We start from the raw sequence: 22,247 nt of genomic DNA, 5'->3' as shown, positions 1-22,247 counted from the left end.
GACCTCACAGCTGGTAGACCCGAGAGAGCAATGCTAAGTCAATGGGATCCCCCCACGTTCAGGCAGAGTGGGAATCTCATCCTAATGGCACCAAAAAAGGGTTGTAAAGTATCTTCTCCAACTTCTGGCCACAGCTATCGGGAGCACATTACATCGAGAAAAGAGTAAGATTTAAATTTTTACTTAAGAAAAAATTCCTGAGATATTTGGGAATTCTCTGTTAGAATCTAATACAAAGGATTAAAAAAATTACAATAACCTAATAATAATAACCTCCCTGCTATGGTTTGAATGTGTTCTTTTTGAAGTTTTTCCAAATACCCCTTCAATCAGATTGATTCTGTTCTCCTTAAAACTCCCAGAGCTTTTTTTTTTTTTATATCAAGTTTGTGTTTACCTTCAAGTTCATGTGTGAAAACTTAATCCCCGGTGAAACAGTGTTGAGAATTGGAACATTTAAGAGGTGAAGCCCTCACGAATGGATTGATGCTGTTATCACAAGAATGGGTTAGTTATCATGGGAGCAGGTTCCTGATAAAAGGATGAGTCCCCCCCTCCTCCCATGGTTTTTTTGCCCTTCTGCAATGGATCATACAAGCAAGAAGGGCATCGTCAGATGCAGCCCCTCAATCATGAATTTCCCAGCTTTTGGAACTGTGAGCCAAATAAATTTCTGTTCACTATAAATTACCCAGTCTCAGGTATTCTGTTATAGCAATGCAAAATAGGCTAAAATACTCCCCGTTCAACTGAACTTTTATTTTTATCTCAAATCTCTCTTTTACCTCAGATAAGAATATCAGAGAGTATGCCTTTTAAAGAAATATACAGGATATATTCTTGATAATGGAAAATAATTTGGGTATTTACTTCTGAACTTAGTATTTCAGAAGAAAGTTAAAATGCCAAAACAACAAAATAACAAAAAACATAGTCTGGCTTCCCCAAAAAGGCATAAACAAAGTGGCTCATAAAACCTGCTTCAGGAGCCAAGAATGGACCCCGTTCTGGAACACTACGGAGGAACTCTGAGACAGCCAGCAATAAGGGTAGGAAGCACCTTTCACAGCCATATTTTCAGATTGGGGGTAAAAAACGTGAAGAAAAATGTTCTGCTTCTGCACATTCAACAGCAAGATCTGGACTGCTGGAGAGGTAACAAAGTCAGACCAGGAGACACACAGTCACACAAAGTCTGACGACAGCACCTTATGAATTAAGGTTTGGCACAGTCCTTTCCTTTCAATTCAATAATCACTACCAAGTACATACCAAGGAGAACTGTGCTCAGCCCACAGGGAACACAAATATGAATGAGACTCAAGCCCTAACCTGCAAGATGTTAAAATCTAGTTATTGACAAAAGACTACACTATCAGGTGAGTGATTTAAATTGCATTAGAGATAACAAAAAACTCTGGGAGTTTTAAGGAGAACGGAATCAATCTGATTGAAGGGGTACTTGGAAAAACTTCAAGAAAAGCAGGGAAGGCAGAAATAGAGAAAAGAGATTCCAGGTAGAAGGCAAATGTTAACAAACCTCTTTGGGTAAGATAGTCCAGGGAATGTTCTGGGAACATGATAGTCCAATTTCACCAGAGCAAAGGATATGTGCGAAGGAACAGGAGTGGGAAATAAGCCTGCCAAGTAAATGCGGAAAAGCTCTAAAGGCCAGGTTCAGAGTCCAGCCCTCCTTATCCATTCTTACAGTGTACTTTTAAATAGATCTTCTGCAAAGCTGACTTCTTTAAATGACTACTTGAAAGTCGATTCCTACCCCCCAAAATTTATTCTAATGATCAAGGTATACTCATCATTTTGCCTCTATTGTTATTTTCTCGGATTGCCAATTGTTGTTTAGAGGAGGAAAGATTCTCTATAGTTTTTATGGCTAGACTGAGTCATGACCGACTATACAATGTTTATCTTGATTAAGCTCCTTAAATATTACGAATGCTTTCAGGGCAAGCACAATTTAGTAGCCCTTTTTTTATTTTTTAGAAGTCAGTTGTTGAATTGCTCAGTGGCACAATAAATTTCAAACTTATGTTTACGAAAGGCAAACTGTGGTCTCTAATTCACTGAGCATTTCTAATCTCTGTATAACCCTTAAAATTTGAGGGTCTGACTTTGAAGGATAATATTAGCTCTCCAGAAAACCAACCTGGCCCCAGATAAATTATGCTTTAAGCAAAGGCCACTTTTATCACATAGATGGTGTGATAGGACACAGTATGGCAATACTTATCAGATGGGTTGCTGTAACCACAACCTAGTAAGTAGGATTGTAGAGGTGCTCTCAGGCTGAACCCCCAGAAGGCTACTCTGTTTTGGCTACGCTGGAGATGGGAGAAGACAAATGGACTCACTACTTTCTGAGTTGCTCAGTGCTCCAGGTTTCAAGGACCTGTCCACCACAGGTGGCTTAGCTGGCCTTACTGTTGTGTTACAATCTGAAGGCTGTGTGGACGAGACAGGTGAGGTGGGGAACACATCTAAGGAGGGCTTCTCCAAGTCAGGCACCAGCGGGCCACTTAGGCCAGGATCCACCTTCCCAAACTCCTGTACAATTTTCAGTCGTTCTTTTTCGAGCTCCTGATTCCGGATCATCTCCTCAAAGGCATGGAACTGTTCCTGTTCCAATTGCTGCTGCTTCTGTTGTACTACCCTCTGTCTTTCCTTTTCCAGCTCTTGCTGGATGGCCATGTTCCGTGCAAACTCTTCAGCTTCCTTCTTCTACAAAGAAAGAAAAGGATTTAGGCTAGCACTTCACACCTCAGGTGACTTCACACCTCAGGAGCACAAGGCTCCTCAGTAGGAAGATTTCCAAAATGTACTTCTGCTTTGGCCTGATTTCCCAGCACAGAATTCAGGCTTCCCTTGGTACCTCTATATCCATGGAATATAGCCACCACCGATTTCTATCTAGCCACTTTATACCTATCTTCAAGAACAGCAAGAGTCCCAATCATTTTGGCACCCTCCCCCAATGACTTTACTTTATGTGTTTTCTTCTTTATTGAAATCTTTTTTTTTTTTTTGGTGGCTGGCTGGTATGGAGATCTGAACCCTTGACCTTGGTATTATAACACCACTCTCTAATCAACTGAACTAACCTTAGGCCAGCCTTAAGATCTTGAGGTAATTTACTGTCTGTATATTCTGTATCCCAAGTAAGGTTATAAAATAGAACCAAATCCAAACTTGTACCTGCTATGTTGGGGATCTCTATTGAATGAATTTTAACCCAAAAAGAAGCCTCCATAATTTCTCTGATGATCAGTTCAAGACAGAGTGACATTTTAAACTAACAGAAGTATCAAGTAATTACTAAACTCTTTCATTAAAGCATTAATATGCCTCATAGATGTTCCCACTTCTGCTGATTTGCAACAACAACAGAGTCCAGAATAGAGCCCAGCAGACAGCTGCACAATAAAATGTAAGGGCTTGCAGTAAGCATTCACATCTGCCACAAGACCACCTGCAGTGCCCTAGGAGTTTCTCTACATGCTTTAATGGATTCTTTCTAATGGGAATCATTTGAAAATAGCTGGAAAAATCAATTATTATAAATAGTTTCAGGTATAACAAAATATGAATCAACCCCCCAAATTCTCTGATCTAAAAACCTGTGTTTAGGTGAGAATTTTCATTGTTCTTGATACAGAGCAATGAATTTCCTCACTCTAGGTACAGCAGACAGGAATAGATTTTCTCTCAAGTCACAATCTTGGACAAGTAAGCTAAATCTGTGCTGGAATAGTCAGGCTAACCACTGGTGTAATACTGTTTGGAGTTTCTGGCCTTTGCTCCCAAAAAGTGAAATGTTACATTAAAATCACAGGATCTGTTGAAATATCATATTATAATCCCAGGGCATGGCCTAAGAAACCAAAATAATTTCCTTTCTTTTTCCTTGCTGTTATATACTGACCTTTTCTTCATTATATTCTCTATATTCTTTGGTATATCGTTTCAACAGCTCTGCCTTCAGCTCTTCTGCTTTGGGAAATGCAATCTCCTTTAATTTCTGAGACACAAAACAGAAAACTAAGAATTAGAATGACACCAGCTAATTAAGTAGAGAAGTAAAAAGAAGACTTAAGTCAAGTTGGCAATGGCAACAATGTTTCCAAAAATGATTTTAAATGCCCCCTACGGTACTATACCTGCCACTCATAACTATTCTGTTGAAATGGCCTTATCTACTATTGCAGGACTTGATGCTCAGATGCAAAAACTACTATTTTATCTTGAAGTCTGTGCTGCTTTGAAGCTTTTAGATGGGCAAAAATGAAAGTGAAGACCCACCTTTACTGTGTCTTTCTTTTCAGGAATGACAGCTGATTTGTAATCTCGATGCTTTGGTAGTTTCTCAATAAAAAGCCTAAGGGAACAGATCAGAATGATTATGATGCAAAGAAAATGTCCAAATATCCATAAGACCCTGAAGCAATACAACTCCCTTCTTTTGCAGCCACTGCATGAAGAGTTCCCAGAGGTGCAAGAGAGGGAGAACAGGCACACCCAGACAGGCCATGTTCCCTACCCACCTTATCACTGTACAGAACCACAGAGTTTTCGCCCTTTCTCCCAAACCAGGCATGTGGCAGCAAGGCACCAGACTCCTATAACAAAAAGGATGGCCAAAACAGAGCCTATCTTGTGGCCAAAAATGTACATCCAAGGAAAGAAACCCTTTTCTTGTTGCAACATGACAGGCTTTCGAAGGAAAGGTCTCTGTCACAAAATGTTCTTCAGAGAACAGTCTGGCACCCATGGGCAGGAGGCTAAGAGAAAACCGTGTTCCATTACTACTCCTAGCCCTTATGTGATCTTTAACTTAGGCTTTTTTCTTTGAGATTCATGTCCCTTCAAAGAAGAATGTTCCTTTGCATCATACACATGGAACTTAGTGAATGGTTTATACACATGTAATATATTACATTTATAGTTTGCATTATAATCTTTGATGAAAAGTGCTTAGACAAAAATAACATGCTAGATTTTCTCTTTCAATTCTTACCCTTGGCTATATATCTCAGTAGAGAAAATAAACTGAATTAATTCACAGACCTCTAACATTTATAGCATCTACTTAGGGACAGTGAAAACAAATAGAAGTCCAGTAATTTGTCACAGCAAGAAAGTGGCAGACTCAGAATTTTAACACTAGTAGGCTGGCTCCAGAGTCCACTCTTTTAACTACTACACCACACTGCTTCTACATGGCTCCTGGAATGTCTGGAACTGCTGGAGGGGTTCTGAACAAAATGCCTTTTTACAGAATTAAGTTGTAATACATTGAAACTGAGGTCCAAAACAAATAAATTGAGAGTATCTTGCCCATAGCCCTAAAATACTGTAGTTGGAATAAATTACTCTTTTCCACTTTCTGCACATGGCATAGAAGAAAACGGAGGAGGAAGCCTCGATAAGGGAAAAAGATCTCCACCAATACAAACCCTCTAAAAATAAGCCCTCCTCCTTCGGTTCTATATTAGCCACATGAAAATTTCATTTCAATCCAACTTGACATGGCTCCTCAGGCCAGGATGAATTCTAACATCAAAGTGGTTCTAAAAATCTTCCCTTTTACTTCATGGAAAGAGACATAAAATAGTTCCTTGAAATCTATATTTAATACAAGTACAGATTCATTTGTTCAAACCATTAAGTCCTGTCAAGATAAATGACATAGTTTTTGTATTCTAGAAACGTATAATTCAGTAGATCTCTCACCTTGGCCTCAAAGACCAAGGTACATATTTACTACTTCCAGCAGGCTGAAGGTGCTTTGTATTGAGGCCAGAATGAGCCAAGAAAGCACTATGTCACATAAACACCATGCTTTATGTTCACTTATGCTCTCATTACAGAACTAGACTGCAAACTTCCTGAAGCCAGAGATTTGTGTTGCATGCTTCTTTGAATACTCCTCTAAAGACAACAAGGTACCCTGGATAAAGAGGCACTCAATAAATAACTGATGAAATGGTCTTATAACTTTTGGATGAGTTGAGTGAAAAAAGTAAAGTGTAAAAACATGTATATAGTATGCTACTTTTTTATGTGTAAGAAATGGAACATTATATACGTATATATGTATATGCATGTATATTTATTTATTTATTTTGTTTGTAAGTATATAAAGAAACACAAAAAGTATACACACAAACTAATAAAAGTAGAAGGCAGGGGAAATAGAGTGGATGAGGTAAGAGTAGGAATGAAACTTTTTACCGTATATATTTTTATACCATTTTGACTTTGAACTATGTAATGGAATCCAGTTTATAAGTAAAGATAAAATTCACAGACTTGTACATGAATACTTTCCCTTGTTTCAGCAACTGTAGTCAATTTTCTGAACAGGGATATAAGGGCAGAAAGGCGTCTTGAAAACAGACAATGGGCAACATAATCCATGCCTCGTAGTGGAAGTAACAGAGCTTAGTGGTTAGGGCAGGCTCTGGAGCTACTCTGCCTGGGCTGATAATCCTGGCTTTGCCGCTTACTAGCTGTGTGCTTTGGGCAAGTCACTTAATCTCACCATCCCTCAGTTTCTTTATACAGTTGACCCCTGAATAATGTGGGGGTTATAATAATCCAAATTTATATGTGGATTTTCAACTGCTCTCCCCTCTACCCCAGCGCAGTCGAAAATCCATGTATAAATTTGACTCCCCAAAAACTAAACTAATAGCCTACTATTGACCAGAAGCCTTCCTGATAACATAAACAGTTGATTAACACATATTTTATGCATTATTATGTATGTATTTATACTGTATTCTTTCAATAAAGTAAGCCAGAGAAAAGAAAATGTTAAAAAAAAAAAAACCGTAAGGAAGAGAAAATACACTTACAGTATTTATTAGAAAAAAAATCAGCAATAAGTGGACCTATGCAGTTCAAACCTGTGTTGTTCAAAGGTCAACTGTATATAAACATTATATAGATGGGGACAAACTAGTACTTCCGGATAGGGTTGCTGTGACATTTAAAGAGATAATAAAAATAAAGTGATAAGCACAGTTCCTAGCATATAGCCAACATCTGCTATGTGCTTATATGATTGTTTTTACTAATTAATAAGCAAAAAAAAAAAAATGTGAGCAAGAATAAGACATGAAGATGCTCACATCAACACTAGAAACTTTTCAGGCATAGAATAGCAGTGGCCCAGATGTATATTGTTCTCTGGGGTTATATCTGGTTGCAGCCTAGGGAGAGGAAATGTACCAAAGCAAACAAAGATGCACTGGCAAAAACACAAGCAAAACAACCTAACAGAACAATGGAAAAAAAAGAGATAGCAGAAAAGTAAACACAAAAGGTGAATAAATATATGAAATAGTGCTCAACTTCACTCATAATGAAAGAAATTCAAATTAAGATGAGATACCATTTTCACCCAGCAGACTGGCAAAGCCTTAAAGGTTGATTATACCTGACTTAGGCAAAGGTGTAGGGAGATGGCTGTCCTCATACCCTGTTAGTAGGGTTGTAAATTAACATAACCTTTTTTCTAAGGGGATGGAAAAGATGATAGACAATTATTCAAAATTTAAAATGTATATATCCTTTAAACTCACAATTCCACCTCTAGGATAAATTATAAGATATAAAATAATACAAAGACATACATATAATCGGTTAGAGCATGGTGTTATAACACTAAGGTCAAGGGTTTGGATCCTCTTACCAGATAACTGTCTCCCCTGCCCAAAAGAAGATACACATATAAGACTTTTCAATATAGCATTGTTTATAAAAGCAGGAAAAACTGAAAAAAAAAAAACCCTAAATATTCATCAGTAGATTATTTAATAAATTACAGTGTACTCAAATGTGAAAACAAGGTAATCATTCATTCATTCATTCAACAAGTATTTATTGAGCATCTACTATGGTGTCAGGCATTATTCTGAAGGTTGGGGACATAGCAGTGAACAAGACAGTCAAAAATTCCTCTCCACTATACAGTGTACATCACAGTGGGGGTACAGATAACAAAACAGAAAGTATGTTAGATAATCAGTACTAGGAAAGACATTAACAGGGAAAGGAGAAAGAAAGTGATAGGGAAGGGGTAGAAATTTTAGATAGAGCAGCTAAGGAAGTCAACACTTAAAAGGTGGCATTTGAGTAAGGACTGAAAGAGAGTGAGTCCTGAAGAGGTCCAGGCAGAAGGAATAATCCTGAGGCAGAATGATATGGTTCAGTATGTCTTGATATGGAAAGATATCACTGTTAAGAAAGCAAGTTGCAGAACAGAATACATCACATGATCCCATTCATGCTTTAAGGAAAAAGAATACACAACTGAGACCCTGTGTGCTTGCTTGCATGTGTGAAAACACTGTACACACACAAAATATAACGGTGGTTGCCTCTGGTAGATGGGACTTTTCTTTTCATATTTCCCTTGTAGCATTTGAAAAAAAAATTTTTTAATCATGAATAAGTGTTAATTTTGTATGAAAACAACTAATTCAAAAAGTCAATATTGACAAAATAAAATTAAATTTAAAAAAAAAGTCAAGCAGAAATTCTTTAACATAGATGTATTAAATGCCCTCATCTCATTTCTTCCAATCTTAAAATTTAATCAGCAAAGTAAGCATGATCACAGATGAAGCCTTCTTCAGTCTACAAACCCCAACACCAGGAAACATTTTTGATGCAGGTGACAGTTCATTTTCAGAAAGAGGGTTTGTGTTATGGGAGGCTCACATAGCACACAGGAATTAGCTGAATACTCTGTAACTGTTCTGTGCAGTCTCGTCGATGACCATAAAAAGCTGTGAAAGAATCCACTGCCTGGTTTATTGTCTGTGCTCATCATGAAAATATGTACTGATTTAATATGCTGAAGATCTTTCTTCTATACTGGGGTCTGCAAAAGGCAAAGCATTCCTACAGTAGGGAAACCACTGAGGGGAGAAATATGCTTGAGATCATTAAGATGCTTGAACTGCTCCAGGAGAAAGAACAAACATGCCTTTTAAAATCCTGAATTAAAGTATCCACACAAGGTCTAGAACAATGATTTTCATAAAGGGGGAGGTAGATGCCTACCCTGCTTTCCTCTTTCCTCAGTTGTAGTAACTGGCAAAGTGAGCTGCTATTATTGATAGGAATATATCAAGTAAAATACAGTAGAAAAGCAGACAGAATCACTGAGCTAGAATGTCTTTGCAATTGCTGTACTTGTCAGTTCACAGAATCAGAATCAGAGTCTTGAAGCTATCTGCAAGAAAAATGAAGGTAGCTATGTTTATTGATTCAGGTCAAGACAACTCAACAAAATTCCAAATTAAACCCCAAATCCAACAAATCAAGTAAATGAGTTGCTAAATTCCCCCACAACATCCCCCACTTCTCCTCCAGGACTAGTTCATTATACTAAATGGTCCTATTAGTAGAACCTTATACAGAGACAGACTCCCCATATCAGTCCTGTTGTTCACACTGATATTCATGTTACTCAAAGTAATACCAAGTCACATTAAAAACATCAATTTCTTAAGCATCTATGTATTCTTAATCCTATCCCCACTTGCCTTTTTAGGAGTTTGTCACAGTTAAACTCCTTTTCTTCTGGATCATCAGCCTCTCCTCTTCCACAGGATCCCATCAGCAAAAACATGCTCTATAATATCCTGTCTTGAAATACATATACAACATTCATACATTCCTTGTCCCACTGCAACTACTTCCCCATTTTTCTGTTTTCCTTTCTATCTAAACTTCTCCAAAGAGTTGTCTACACCAGGGGTTGGCAAATTACAGTTAGTGGGCCAACTCTGGCTAGCCATCTGTCTTTGTAAATAAAGTTTTATTGGAACTGGCCACACCCATTCATTTATGTATTACCTATGGCTGCCTTCACACCACAAAGTAGAGGTTGTGACAGATGAAAATGGCCCATAAAGCCAATAATTTTACTCTCTGGCCCTTCACAGCAAAAGTTTGCCAACTTATGATCTATATTCACTGCCTCTACTTTCTTATGTTCCATTCACCTTTCCAACCACTCCAATCTAATGTCTCTTTAAGATCACTGACTGACATCATCTTACCAAACCCAAAGACCACTCTTCTATCTTCGCCCATCTGACACGGTCGGCTTCTCTCCTTCAAACACTGCCCTCCCTTGACTGCCATGACACTACTCTTTCCTGGATTTCCTCCTGCCTCTTGAACCTTTCTTCAAAGTCTCCTGTTGGTTCCCCCTTCACTAACCAACCTCAGGCTCAGTCCTAGACGCCTTCTCTTCTCATTCTGTAGTCTCAGTATCAAGAATTCTTGATCCTTTTATGTGTCATGGATCCTTCTGGCATCTGGTGAAGCCTATGGACCCCCTTCTCAGAATAATTTTTTTTTAAGGTATAAAGTATAAAGGATTACAAAAGAAGCCAATTTTACTGAAATATAGTTTTCAAGATGTAAAAGAAAATTGGTATGTGTTTCTTTATTAATGTGCTCTTTATTAATATATTTATTAATTCATGAAATAACAGAATCTAATTGTGGGCCTAATAATTCTATACTTTAATTCTGAAGTAGTGATAAGTGCAGATGCTATTTTGAGATGTCAGCAATAACTGTAATGTAATATGAAAATATCTTAATTTCTATTGGTGACAAAATTACAAATATTATTAATATCACTGTTGTTTGAGGCACACATTCAAAATTGAAGGAAATGTTAACATTTCAGTCAATGTTTAGTATAGACAAGAAAAGTTTTTCCCATCCAAGTTCATGGACCCCTTGAATTCTATCCATGAATCCCTGTGAGGTTCCTGAACCCCAGATTAGGAACCTCTGCAATAGAAAATCTCAGCCACTGCCACACCTTCAGAACCATCTGTATGCTGAGGACCCCTTCTTTTGTATTTCCAGCCCAGATCTCTCCTCTGAGTTCAGACTGGTACATTCAACCTCTTAGCTAACGTCTCTACTTGGATATCTCAAAGGCATCTCAAACTTAACGTATCAGAAAAAAACAAACCTGAACTCTTGAATTTCCCCCCTACCCAACCCCTTTTTGACACCACTTTCCAAATCTCAGTAAATGGACTACCATACCCTAAGTTGCTCATGGCAACCAAGGTTAACCTCCATACCATCTCTTTTCCCAAACTATCACTGAGTCTTTTGGACTCTGCCTCCAAAATACCAAATCCATCTGCCTCTTTCCATGCCACACTACTTCAAGCCACAGTCTCTCCTAAATTGCTGCAAGAGCTTCCTAACTAGTCTTCCTGCCTTCTCTTAATATTCCCTCTACCTTTCATCACACAACAACCAAAATTTATATTGTAAAAATATAAGTAAATTTAGGTCACAACCTAACTTAAAACTTTTCAGTGGCTTTCTGTTGCTCGCAAGATAAAATGCAAGTTCCTTCTCCCTCCTCAGGCTATACTCCAAACACATGATCTTTCAATCCTCAGAACACTCTAAAGTCTTTTCTACCTAAGAGCTTCTGAACACAGTTACCTTGCTTTAAATGCTCTGCCCCATGCTCTTGGAATGACCAATTCTACCATATCCTTCACATCTCAGCTTAAATCTTACCTTCTCAGACCTCACCCTTATTCTTTATTTAATTAGATACCCATAGTTATTCTCTGTTGCCTTCATAGCATTTTCCATATCTTATAACTTATATATTTATTTGCTTATCTGTTTGTTGTCTTCACCCATACCTAGAAAGGAACACCAATAAGGGCAGGGGTGGTTTTACTTACCACTGTTTATCCAGACCTAGTGCAGTGCCAAGTAGATAGTAGGTATACTCAATATATATTTGCTGAATGAATAAGGTCCTTGCCCTGAAAGCACTTTCTATGTGGGGCAAGAGGACCCAGAAGGCTCTTCAGAAAATACCATAATTCTACTGAACTTTCTCAATTAGTGATTCTCCAAAGGAACTGCACCCCTGGGTTTCATTCTCAGAGAACAATCTACAACATTACTAGAAACATACAAGAATACTATTTCTACCAGCAGTAAATAAAAAGGAGAGTAGTCAAAGAATCTTCTCAGGAAAATAAATTCTGTGCCTAGGAATAAAAAACTCGTAACAGTAAAGGGAAGCAGAAATGTAATTATAATTCTATGAAACATTGAGGCCACATGACAGGGCATGATGGCATTAAATGGACTACCAGATCTTTGAGGAAACAGGTATTAAATCAAATTAAGTTTGGCCTAAAGCTGCCTCCATACATAGCGAACAGTAACCTAACTTAACAGGTAAATGAACTGTAACCTAACGTAAGAATATACTCTTGTAACAAGCAGCTGAGTCTCAGCCAATCATAGCAGCCAAACCTCCAACCAACCAGAGGCGGAAGACTGCCAAAATGTGACCAAGTAAGGCAAATACTGAACTGCAAGCCAATCAGGCTGTTTCAGTATCAATAAATAAATCAGGCCATTTCCTTTTCTCTGGCTATGAATATGGCCTGCATGTGCTGTGGGGCAGAGCATTCTGAACCATTTTTGGTTCTGAGTGCTACCTGGTTCATGAAACTTTTTCTGCTCAAATAAACTTTGTTAAATTTAACTTGTCTAAGTTTTTTTCCTTTTAACAGAGTGGCATCAGAAGGGAGGCCTGAAGCAGAAGTTCCAGCAATCCCCAGGAGCACCAAGTGACCAAGCAAGGTACCCTCCAGGGCACACTATGCCCACTGATCTCTCACAGCAACTGGAGGTTGTGGGTGAGTCTCTCTTGGATTTGTGTTTTAAGCTCTCCGAGTTTATTTGAGCAATTTTTCTTTTCTTTTTCCCCCTACCTCATTGGACTGGGTCCAGGATCAAATTGGATTTGATAATTTAACTGGATTGGATCCAGTTAAGAGGACTCAGGTAGGTACTTTTTTGATAATGGGTGTGTCTGAGTCTGGTACTATACCTTCTAGGACTCCAGCTAACTTTACGTATAAGAATTATGGACCCAGAATTTGTGCATTCTTGCAAAAAATGAGTTAACCTTACTAGAAACAACTTAGAATTAAAATGGCCACAATGGAGAAGTTTTAATTTAAACAAAATTGTTTTCTTACGGGCACATTGGAAAAGAAAGAATCAAAAACCTCACTTAAACAATGTAATGCAATTTTTAGCTGGTACATAGAGATATATCAAAGATCAAACAAATCAAAATTTGCCTTGCTAAAAGATTCTTTACAAAAGGCAGATGAAAAGCTTAAGCAACAAACTGAGGATATGATGAAAGAGGACTGTACCCTAACTGAATTAACCCCGACTGCTCTTTCTCTCTATCCTTCTTTACCTCAATATCCTGAGTCCACTAACCTTCTTGCTCAATTTCCTTCCCACTTTGAGAATAATGAGAAAGGGGAAGTTAAACAAATGCTTTACAAAGTGATACCCTCTAATCAACCAGGTCTGCCTGCCATAACCACTTTCACTCCATTGTCGAAGGCTTAGCTTAGAGTTGTTGTAGAAGACTTCCCTAATCCAAGAGAAAATCCTCAAAAATTTACTGAGGAATTTAGAATCCTAGGAGCTAATGATGCAGGACTCCCTGGATTTATTCACATTATATTAGAACATAGTGAAGCTCGAAAATGGAAGGGAGCAGCAGAATGGAGTGAACCTTGCCAACCTCAATGGGATATCAATATGTTCTTACCAGAAGGAGATAGGAGAATTGCTGAAAACCTTTTAAACTTAGCCCCTAAGGTTTTTCCACAAAAAAAGTGATTGGTCAATCATATGATCTTGCAGGCAAAAGAAAGATAAACCAGTTTCAGATTGCAGAACTTGTTTAGAAATACTATTTGTGAAACATTCTGGGCTCAAAATACTACAAGGGGTATTTCCTGCAGAGACTACTCTATTTATAAATGAGCTTTGTTTCAAATTTAGCAATCTAAATAAGAAACATAAACTGGATGGAAAGTTAAAGATATGGTCACTTTAGGACTTCCAAATTATATGGAATTCTTTACCTTGTTTATTCATAAATGTATCAATCAAACCTTAGGAGTTCTTACCCAAGAACATGGGGAAGACTATAAGCCCACTGCATTGATAGCCTGCAATTTGACCCAGTAGCTAAGGCATATTCTAATTGTTTATAAAGCAGTGGCAGCAGACAGTTTAGTAGAGGTTTCATCTGAGCTGGATTTAAGGAATAAACTTTTTTTGCAAATTCAAAAAAATTTCAATTTTTTGAAAGTTCAGTCAAACTCAGTATTTTTCAGAAAGCGGACTAATATCTTATAAAATTCTTATCAAGCAGGATATATGATTATAACCCAAAGTGAGTTAATAGGAAAGGGCACTCTTTTCCAGTTTAAGTTAGTTCAACTGGCAGAGCTTTTTGCTCTCCCCTAACTTGTCATATAGCTAAAGACAAGTTAGTAAACATTTACACAGATAGCAAATATGCTTTTGGGGGAGTTCACGATTTTGGCATGTTATGGAAACAAAGGATTTCTATTAGTGGAACCCCTTTAAAAAATGGACTCCAAGTAGATGAATTCCTTTCTGTTAAACTGTTGCCATTACAAATGCCATTTTTAGGATTGTAAAACTGAACCTGAGTATGCCCTGGCAGATTTTCATGCTAAGTCAACTAGTGCTGAAGTAGTTAGGATGTGCAATTTGAATGAACTTCATAAGATTGATCCAAGTCACTTCCCCTATGGTAATAAACAGTTCAATGAACCTCATTTGGAGAAACAAAATTGGTATCTGAAAAGACATAAATTCAATATTAAGCATGAACTTAAGGAGGGCCTGGATGGCTGTATGATCCTCCCTGAGTCCTTGAAGTTTCCACTGCTGAAAGCTTTGCACCCCACAACTCATCATGCAACAGGCAAGATGTCCAAATTATGCAAAAAATATTGGTGGGGTGACTGTTCTAAAATTGCTGAGATGTCAAACCCATAATTCTGGTAAGACAATAAAAACCTTAGGGGATACATTTTTGGCACCTGCTAGATCATTTAAATACTTACAAATGGATTTCATTCAACTTCTACCTTCGATGAATGTTTTCTGGTTGCACAAAAACTTTCTCATGCAGGAAGGCCAATGCTATCACAGTAGCTAAAAGGTTATTTAAAAATGTGTTTCTCTTGTGGGGCATCCCTGGAAAAATCTTCAGCGATAGAGGAACCCATTTTATTGGGCAAATTTTAAAGCAATTGAAAAAGGTGCTTACCCAGTGGCATTTCCATCATCCCTATCACCTTAAGTCTTCTGGAAAAGTTGAAAAAACAAATGGCATTTTAAAAACTGAAATTGGCAGAGTTAATTGAATCAATTGGATTGTCTTGGCCAAAGGTATTACCATTAGCTTCTATGGCAATCAGATCCAATCCCACTGGGAAACACAGATTGACCCCTTATGAAATAGTTACTGAAAGACCTATGCCCTTAATAGTAAAACCTCATTTATCTCCCACTCTCCTAAACTCTGATATGACTAAATACTGCAAGGCTTTAATACATTATACCAATGTATATTTTTTGCCAGGTTAAAGAAGCTTTTAACTTCTTTAACAATCCACCAACTGAGGACAATCAAATCCTCCACAATCTAGATCTTAGAGATTGGGTATTCTGTAAACAACACAGAAAAGACTGCCCCTGAACCTCACTGGAAGGGACCAACCACACTAAATACTTCTCATCACCCACACTGAAGTAAAATTTCAGGGCCTCGAACTTTGGGCCATATCTCACAATTCCAAAGGGCCCCTCCAGACTTCTGGAACTGTACAGCTGGTGGAGATTTTAAGGTAAAGCTGACCAAAGAAGTTTTTCCCCAGAGGCAGACAGCATCTTAGTGTGGACAGCTTTCCCAAAATCGTGGATCAAGACTTCTCTGCCATCATGAAAACCTTATCTTTTTTCCTCTCTTTTCTGTTTCTTGCCATCCTGATCCTTTCCCTTTCCTTACAAGAAAATTCATGGGACCATAATCTGTGGATGGCTTTAGCAAAGGCTTAGGCTCTAGCAAGAAACTAGAGAAGTTGCTGGGTTTGTGGGCTAATGCCAAAAAAATCAGGAAATGATTCCATTAATGCTAATACCTCTTCATGTTCCCAATGAGAGTCACCCTAGAACCCCAAAGGAAAAGTGGAAAGCTAGTCTTGATACTTCAAACATCACTACTATTTGCTTTTCTACACTCACTGGAAACGATACCCTGACCTTTCCAATTAATAACCTAATTGCTACCAAATATAAAAAACCTGTCTGGGTGATGCCAGCACAAGATTATATTGTGCTTCCAGGCATTGCATATTTAAGACTTGGAAACTATCTATGGGTATAAGCAATTGCTTATATAATGTCACTGGATTAAATCCAGTAGGGTCCCTTTCTACCAGATGTGGTTACATACCCTTACAGCATGCTATAAAAGGACCACATAAGAGTAAGTTTCCCAATGGACCTTGTTCAGGAGCTATTCAGTATAACTGGGCCCTGCTCAAATCCCACTAGATGGCCCCCCTTTTCAGCTCCTGAGGGCCTATGTGGGTCTATGGAGAATTTGCTTACTCTTTCTGCCTCCTCACTAGTCCAGATCTTGCTTTTTGGTCTGGCTCTCTCCTGTGTTCCAAATAACTTCCCACGAAAGTTCCCATGATATTTCCCATAATCAGAGGTCAAAGTGGTCAATAACTGAAATTAGTATCAACCTTGAAATAGATGAAGATGAATTAGTTACCACTGAGGAAAGTTTCCAGTAAGGTTCCTGGGAGCTCACTCTTTTTAAAAATTTTGGTGGCTGGCCAGTACGAGGATTGAACCCTGGACCATGGTGTTATCAGCACCATGCTCTAACCAACCAAGTTAACCTGCCAGCCCTCTGGGGACTCACTCTTAGCAGTAATGAGGTGCCAGCTGTATGGAATTTAAAGCTAACTTGTAAGCTGGGAATTTTGGATTTTGTAGCCAATAAGGCCTCCCAGGGATTCAGAAAGGTACATGCCACCCTCCAACAGACGTTCATGTCCAATAAAAACACTTAACAGAAAATTATGCTGCTTTAGATCTCCTCTTTGCCTCAAGTTGGGAGATTATGTATAGCACTGAATAAAACTGAATACTGCATTTACCTTTCCCCTGATTTTAATACTACAGAGACCTTAATTAAAAAGGTAGTTGATACTGTGGTTTCTCTAGACACCGCGACTTAATACATTAAGGAAATTCCTCAGGGGAACAGCTGGTGGCTGGTTTGCAAGCATCTTGAATAGTGTATGGCAAGCTTGGCTGTTCCAGGGTTTCCTAATTTTTATGTTTCTTTTCGTGGGTTTTCAGATCACTATGTCTTATCAGGCTAACTACAATATCAAATACTTCTTTAAATCAGGCCACTTTATAGCAAACTATGGTTCTTGAATGACATCATATCCTGAATAAAGACTATAACCAATGGAACTCAAATACTGTTGAACTATCTTTATTGCCTGAACTCCGAAATTGTTTGGTTTTGATTGGTTCAGTTCATGGAGACTTCTGTTAAATGTTTTGTGGTGTTTTCCTTCTGATAGCCATCATGATGGCCTCACTGACATGTTTCATTCACTCATGAGTCTTAAATACTCATATGTAGCCATCCTTTGTACATCAAATGGTCTCAATACAACTGGTGTAAGAAAAACATAAAGAAAACATAAGAATCATCTAACTAATTTGATGTCGTGATTTGTGAATTCTGTACTGAGATCAAACAAATCCACTATGATGGTAACAGAAGGTGGTGTCATTGTCCATGGTTTTGGTTTCTTTCAAAATTGAGAGGTTGATCAAAAGGTGGTAATTGTTAAGTTGAATTAACTTTGGCCTAAAGTGAACAGTTATCTAACTTAATATGTAAACAAACTCTAAGCTGATATGAGTATACTCTTATAAAAAGTACCTGAGTCTCAATCAATTGTAGCAGCTAAACTTGCAGCCAATCAGAGGAGGAAGGCTGCCAAAACAAAACCAAATAAGGCAAATACTGAACTGTAGCCAATGAGTCTATTTGTGTATGTCACTTCCTTTTCTCTGGCTATAAATACAGTCTGCACATGCTGTGAGGCACAGCATTATTAACTGCTTTTCGTCCTGGTGCTACCGGTTCCTAAACATTTTTCTGCACAATTAACCTTTGTTAAATTTAACTCATGTAAGGTTTTTTCCTTTTTACACAGGCAATACCTCTAAACTCAAAAAAAAAAAAAAAAAAAAAAAAGAATAACAGCAGTCCCTTTTCTCCACTGTGAAATTACACTATAAATCCTAGGCAGTCCACTTTTCCACATACTTTTCTTTAGAGCACTGGTTCTCAACTAAGGAAACCAGAGAACACTAGGTAGTGTTTGGAGACATTTTTGATTGTCACAACTGCAGGGAGGGGGTACTACTGGCATCTAATGGGTAGAAACCAGGGATGCTGTTTTACATCCTACAATGCACAGGATAGTCCCACAGCAAACAATTATTTGGTCCAAAAGGTCAATAGTGCCAAAGTTGAGAAACCCTGCTTTAGAGGAGTAAGTGACTAAAAAAAACCTTAATGATATATATATATCATCTCTGGGAGGACATATAAGAAACTAATAAGAGTGATTATCTCTGGGGAGTGGAATTGAGGGTTTTGGAGGGAAAAGGAGTGGATAGGGAGATTTACTTTTTGACAATATATACTGTTATGTGCCCTCTGAATTCTGCACCATATGTATATGTTACCTATTCAAAAACCAATAATAAAAAATAACCAAAAAATAGTCACTGTGGCTCATGACTATTATCTCAAAAGACAACATTCAACTAAATGGAGAACAGAAAGAACAGGACCTATATTGTACAATGAATATGACTTAGGAGTTAGAAAACCTGAGTTTTATCATTCCAAACTGTGGAACATGTGCATATACTAAACCCTGAGCTTGTTTCCTCATATGTAGAATGGGAAGATGATTTGCCCTACTCAATGCACACAGAACTACAAAGATCAAATGAAATTATGCATGTGAAATACCCAATGAACTATTAAGAGCCATACAAATACATTTTAATTGCTGGCCAGTTAGCTCAGTTGGTTACAGCATGGTGCTGATAACACCGAGGTCCAGGGTTCAATTCCTGTACTGACTAGCTGTCAACAGAAAAATAACAAAAACAAAAATAAGTACATTGTAATTATTTTTTAAAAGGTCCTGGTATTATGAAAGAAAGACTAGAAATGATAAATTAGATCTTTAACATGATTTCTGTCATAAATTACATATCATTCCATTGTCATTGAGGCTTTAGGAGTTGTTCCTTGTTAATAGTACTGAAATCTATTTATGCTGCCTACTCTAAGATGATAAGCAACTCAAGAGAAAGGTCTTATTATGATGAGCCACACAAACTGTAGGCATTCAATAATCACTTGATCTGCATGATTATAATATGTTAAGAAGAAGAAAAATTTTTTCCTATACCATTCATTTTGCTACAGAATAAGTAGAGGTGAGGAACTTAGGCTCTGATGGGCCCCAACAATAACCCTATGATTGGCTGCCTTAATAGAGGACAGTAAAAGCAGTCATCAATACATAACATGTCTAGTTTAACCACCAACTCTTTCGTCTAACAGCTGGGCCATGTGGGCATAGGCTAAAGAAATAAGAATCTTACTCACGAAATTATTGAGTCATGAAAATGACACCTTCAGTACTCATGTCTTTGAATGGCAAGAACAGCTGATATGTAGGAACTGCCAACAAAAATGATTAATGCTGATGACATTGTAAAGTTCTCTAGTTTTAGCAATTCTGAGCAGAATAATAAACGCACAGGCAAAATAAGTAAGGCATCAGTCACCAGAAAAGAAAAAGGAAATTGTAGGTATCTTACGTGATATACTTGTTATAGAGGATGAAGGCATGTTCTATGTTGCCTTCCTCAGAGTAAATGGAGGCCATTCGGATAATTTCAACTCCAGAGCGGAAGTACCGACGAGGTGGGATGTCTTCATTCACCTCCACTGCACTACCCAGCTGGGAGAGAGCTCTCACCCGGTCTTCGGGTGGGAGGCTCACATCTCCATGCTCAGACATCAGGACCAAGGTGTTCTGAGACAGAAAAGAGAAATCAGATGGCATCAACTCTATGGCCCCCATTATCCCAGCACAGTCTAGCACTCAGGGTGTTTATCTCACAAACCTCTACCTTAAGAAGAAAATAAGAGAAAAATGCCATATGTTGTGGCTCATAACAAATATGGTCTCTTTCCTACAAGAAGGCTGAGACCTTTAAAGAAGCCCAAAACATGATGACGAGAGGACTGGCAGACTCAAAACCCCACAATCCCTGTGCCATAATTAGGTGGTACAAGGAGTATAACAATAATGGGTCACACGGGGTTCAGTTCTACCCTTCAAGTTAATCATCCCCCGTCATTAGGTGGCCCTGACGCAGCACCACAAGAATAGGAACAGTGACACATATTTTTTCCATTATTTCTCCTTCCAGCTACCCACTTCCACCCACCCCAGTACCTGTCAGAGTGCATTCAGTGAATCTGCATAAGGATTGTTAGCTGACTTCACATTTGAACATTTAGATTTAATCTGCGAGTAACTCACATTTTCTGTGGTATACTTTTTCATATTTCATAAAGGTCAGTTAGGGGAACTGGTCTGGAAATGAATGTTGACAGTCATAACTCTGTTCGCTAAACCAATATTCCAGTCAGTTTGCAACATCATTCATCATCATGGCAAAGAACTAAGATCTTGAAAACAACAATTTACTTATTTTCAAAGACTAAGCGTAATTTGAACAACAAAAGGCCACAAAGGTTAACTTGGAATGCAAAAAACCCAAAAACCAAAAACCAAAAAAACCCCACAAAAAACCAACTAACCAACCTGGGAGTTTTCTCTCCCTGGGTCCAAACTACAGTAACTGTACAATCTTTGTAGATATTGTTGCTTGTTAGGATCAGATTCAAAATTCCAATCAGATATCATCCCTCTCCATCGCTTCCAAAAGCAATCCGGGTATCTGATATACACTGAATTACAGATACCCTAAGCAGCATGCTCTAGAATATACAGGCTATAATAGAATTCATCTTGCACTTCAAGGCCGTGTGTCAACTGGCCCCACCTTGTCTTTTCCACCTTATACTTTACTCCTCCCCAACAGAGATCTTTTGCTTCGGTCAGGATTCCAATCTGCCAGTTTCATTAGTGTAGCCATTGTTTTTTTTTTTTTTCTGTTTTTCTACTCCGACCCTTCCTTCAGAGAGTCTTCTTTCAGCCAATTCTATCTTTAGGTCTCTTCAATATCCAGGTCACACTAAGCTTCCCTCCTAAAACACCCTCACTAATAGCACAAAAGCTGTGGGAACTACTAGAGATGCACAGGCGTTGCATCTCCCACGAAGCCTCTTCAGGGAGGCAGAAAGCCAAGAGCAAATTTAAAACCTCCCCAAGTTTTCTAATTAGTAAACCCAGTCCAGAAGAAGAGCCCACGAAATCTAACTGAAACAGAGGATGCTTATTGCATCTCAGTAGGTTCGGAACAGAACCCCCTCCCGAGGCCAGCAAGCGGCGCCGGGTACCACCGGGTTGAGCAACTCCAAAGGGGAGACGCAGCATATGCAAATAGGGGTGGCGTAAAGGATTGAGAGGGAAATGCAAGCAGGAGCCGAAAGGAAGTAGCAAGAATGAGCGGAGGGGACGTATACAGTGGAGAGGGGGTTATCAACAACTGCTCGCGGTGCCCTTCTTGAAGGCACTCAAGCCCAAATTGACAATCCCGGGCAAAATCATCCAACGTTTTCGCGTCTTTCAAATGCATTAGGCCGGGAAGCGCAGGGCCTGGTTGATCCGGGACCCGCCCGCAGGGGACGGGAGCCGTCAGGAGCCTCACGCGCGGCAGGCCGGGCAGAGGACGCGGGGAGGAGGAGGCTGCATGCCCCACACTCACGGCGGCCGCTCCCCTCCAGAGTCCGACCACAGTGAGAGCCCCTGCCCCCACCACATTCCAGGGACCCTTCCCCACCTTTCCCCGCGGATGACACTCGGAGCTTCCGGAAACGTCACATCCGACGCCCGCCCCGCCCACTCCCCCTTGTTTGTCAAATTACTCCTCGGAATCTAGGACCGACGGGGAGGGGGTGGGGCTAGAATCGTCACCTGCGGAAAATCCTACCAATGAGGGGAGCGCTCTGCAGCCGCCCTCTTGGT

At 38.9% G+C, this 22,247-nt stretch overlaps 1 protein-coding gene across 3 annotated transcripts in view; it reads right to left on the bottom strand.

Moving 5' to 3' along the window:
* STAMBP (STAM binding protein) overlaps positions 1-22,117 on the bottom strand; it is a 34,294-nt gene extending 12,177 nt beyond the window's left edge. The window contains exons 1-5 of one of the 3 annotated variants that reach the window (XM_063078201.1): positions 22,063-22,117; positions 19,906-20,123; positions 4,315-4,390; positions 3,938-4,033; positions 2,370-2,736 (exon numbers count right to left, since the gene is read on the bottom strand). In XM_063078201.1, the coding sequence (XP_062934271.1) occupies positions 2,370-2,736; positions 3,938-4,033; positions 4,315-4,390; positions 19,906-20,108 (742 nt within the window). In that variant the 5' untranslated portion in view covers positions 20,109-20,123; positions 22,063-22,117. Of the gene's footprint in view, positions 1-2,369; positions 2,737-3,937; positions 4,034-4,314; positions 4,391-19,905; positions 20,124-20,220; positions 20,353-20,921; positions 21,348-22,062 lie in introns of those variants that run through there. The other 2 variants (XM_063078199.1, XM_063078200.1) reach the window with 2 other exon arrangements.
* Positions 22,118-22,247: the final 130 nt, after the last annotated feature.

The sequence above is a fragment of the Cynocephalus volans genome, chromosome 14, assembly GCF_027409185.1.
Source record: "Cynocephalus volans isolate mCynVol1 chromosome 14, mCynVol1.pri, whole genome shotgun sequence".
NCBI lineage: Eukaryota > Metazoa > Chordata > Mammalia > Dermoptera > Cynocephalidae > Cynocephalus > Cynocephalus volans.
Note: the sequence above shows the minus strand (reverse complement) of the source record. Positions and strands in the feature narration are given on the sequence as shown.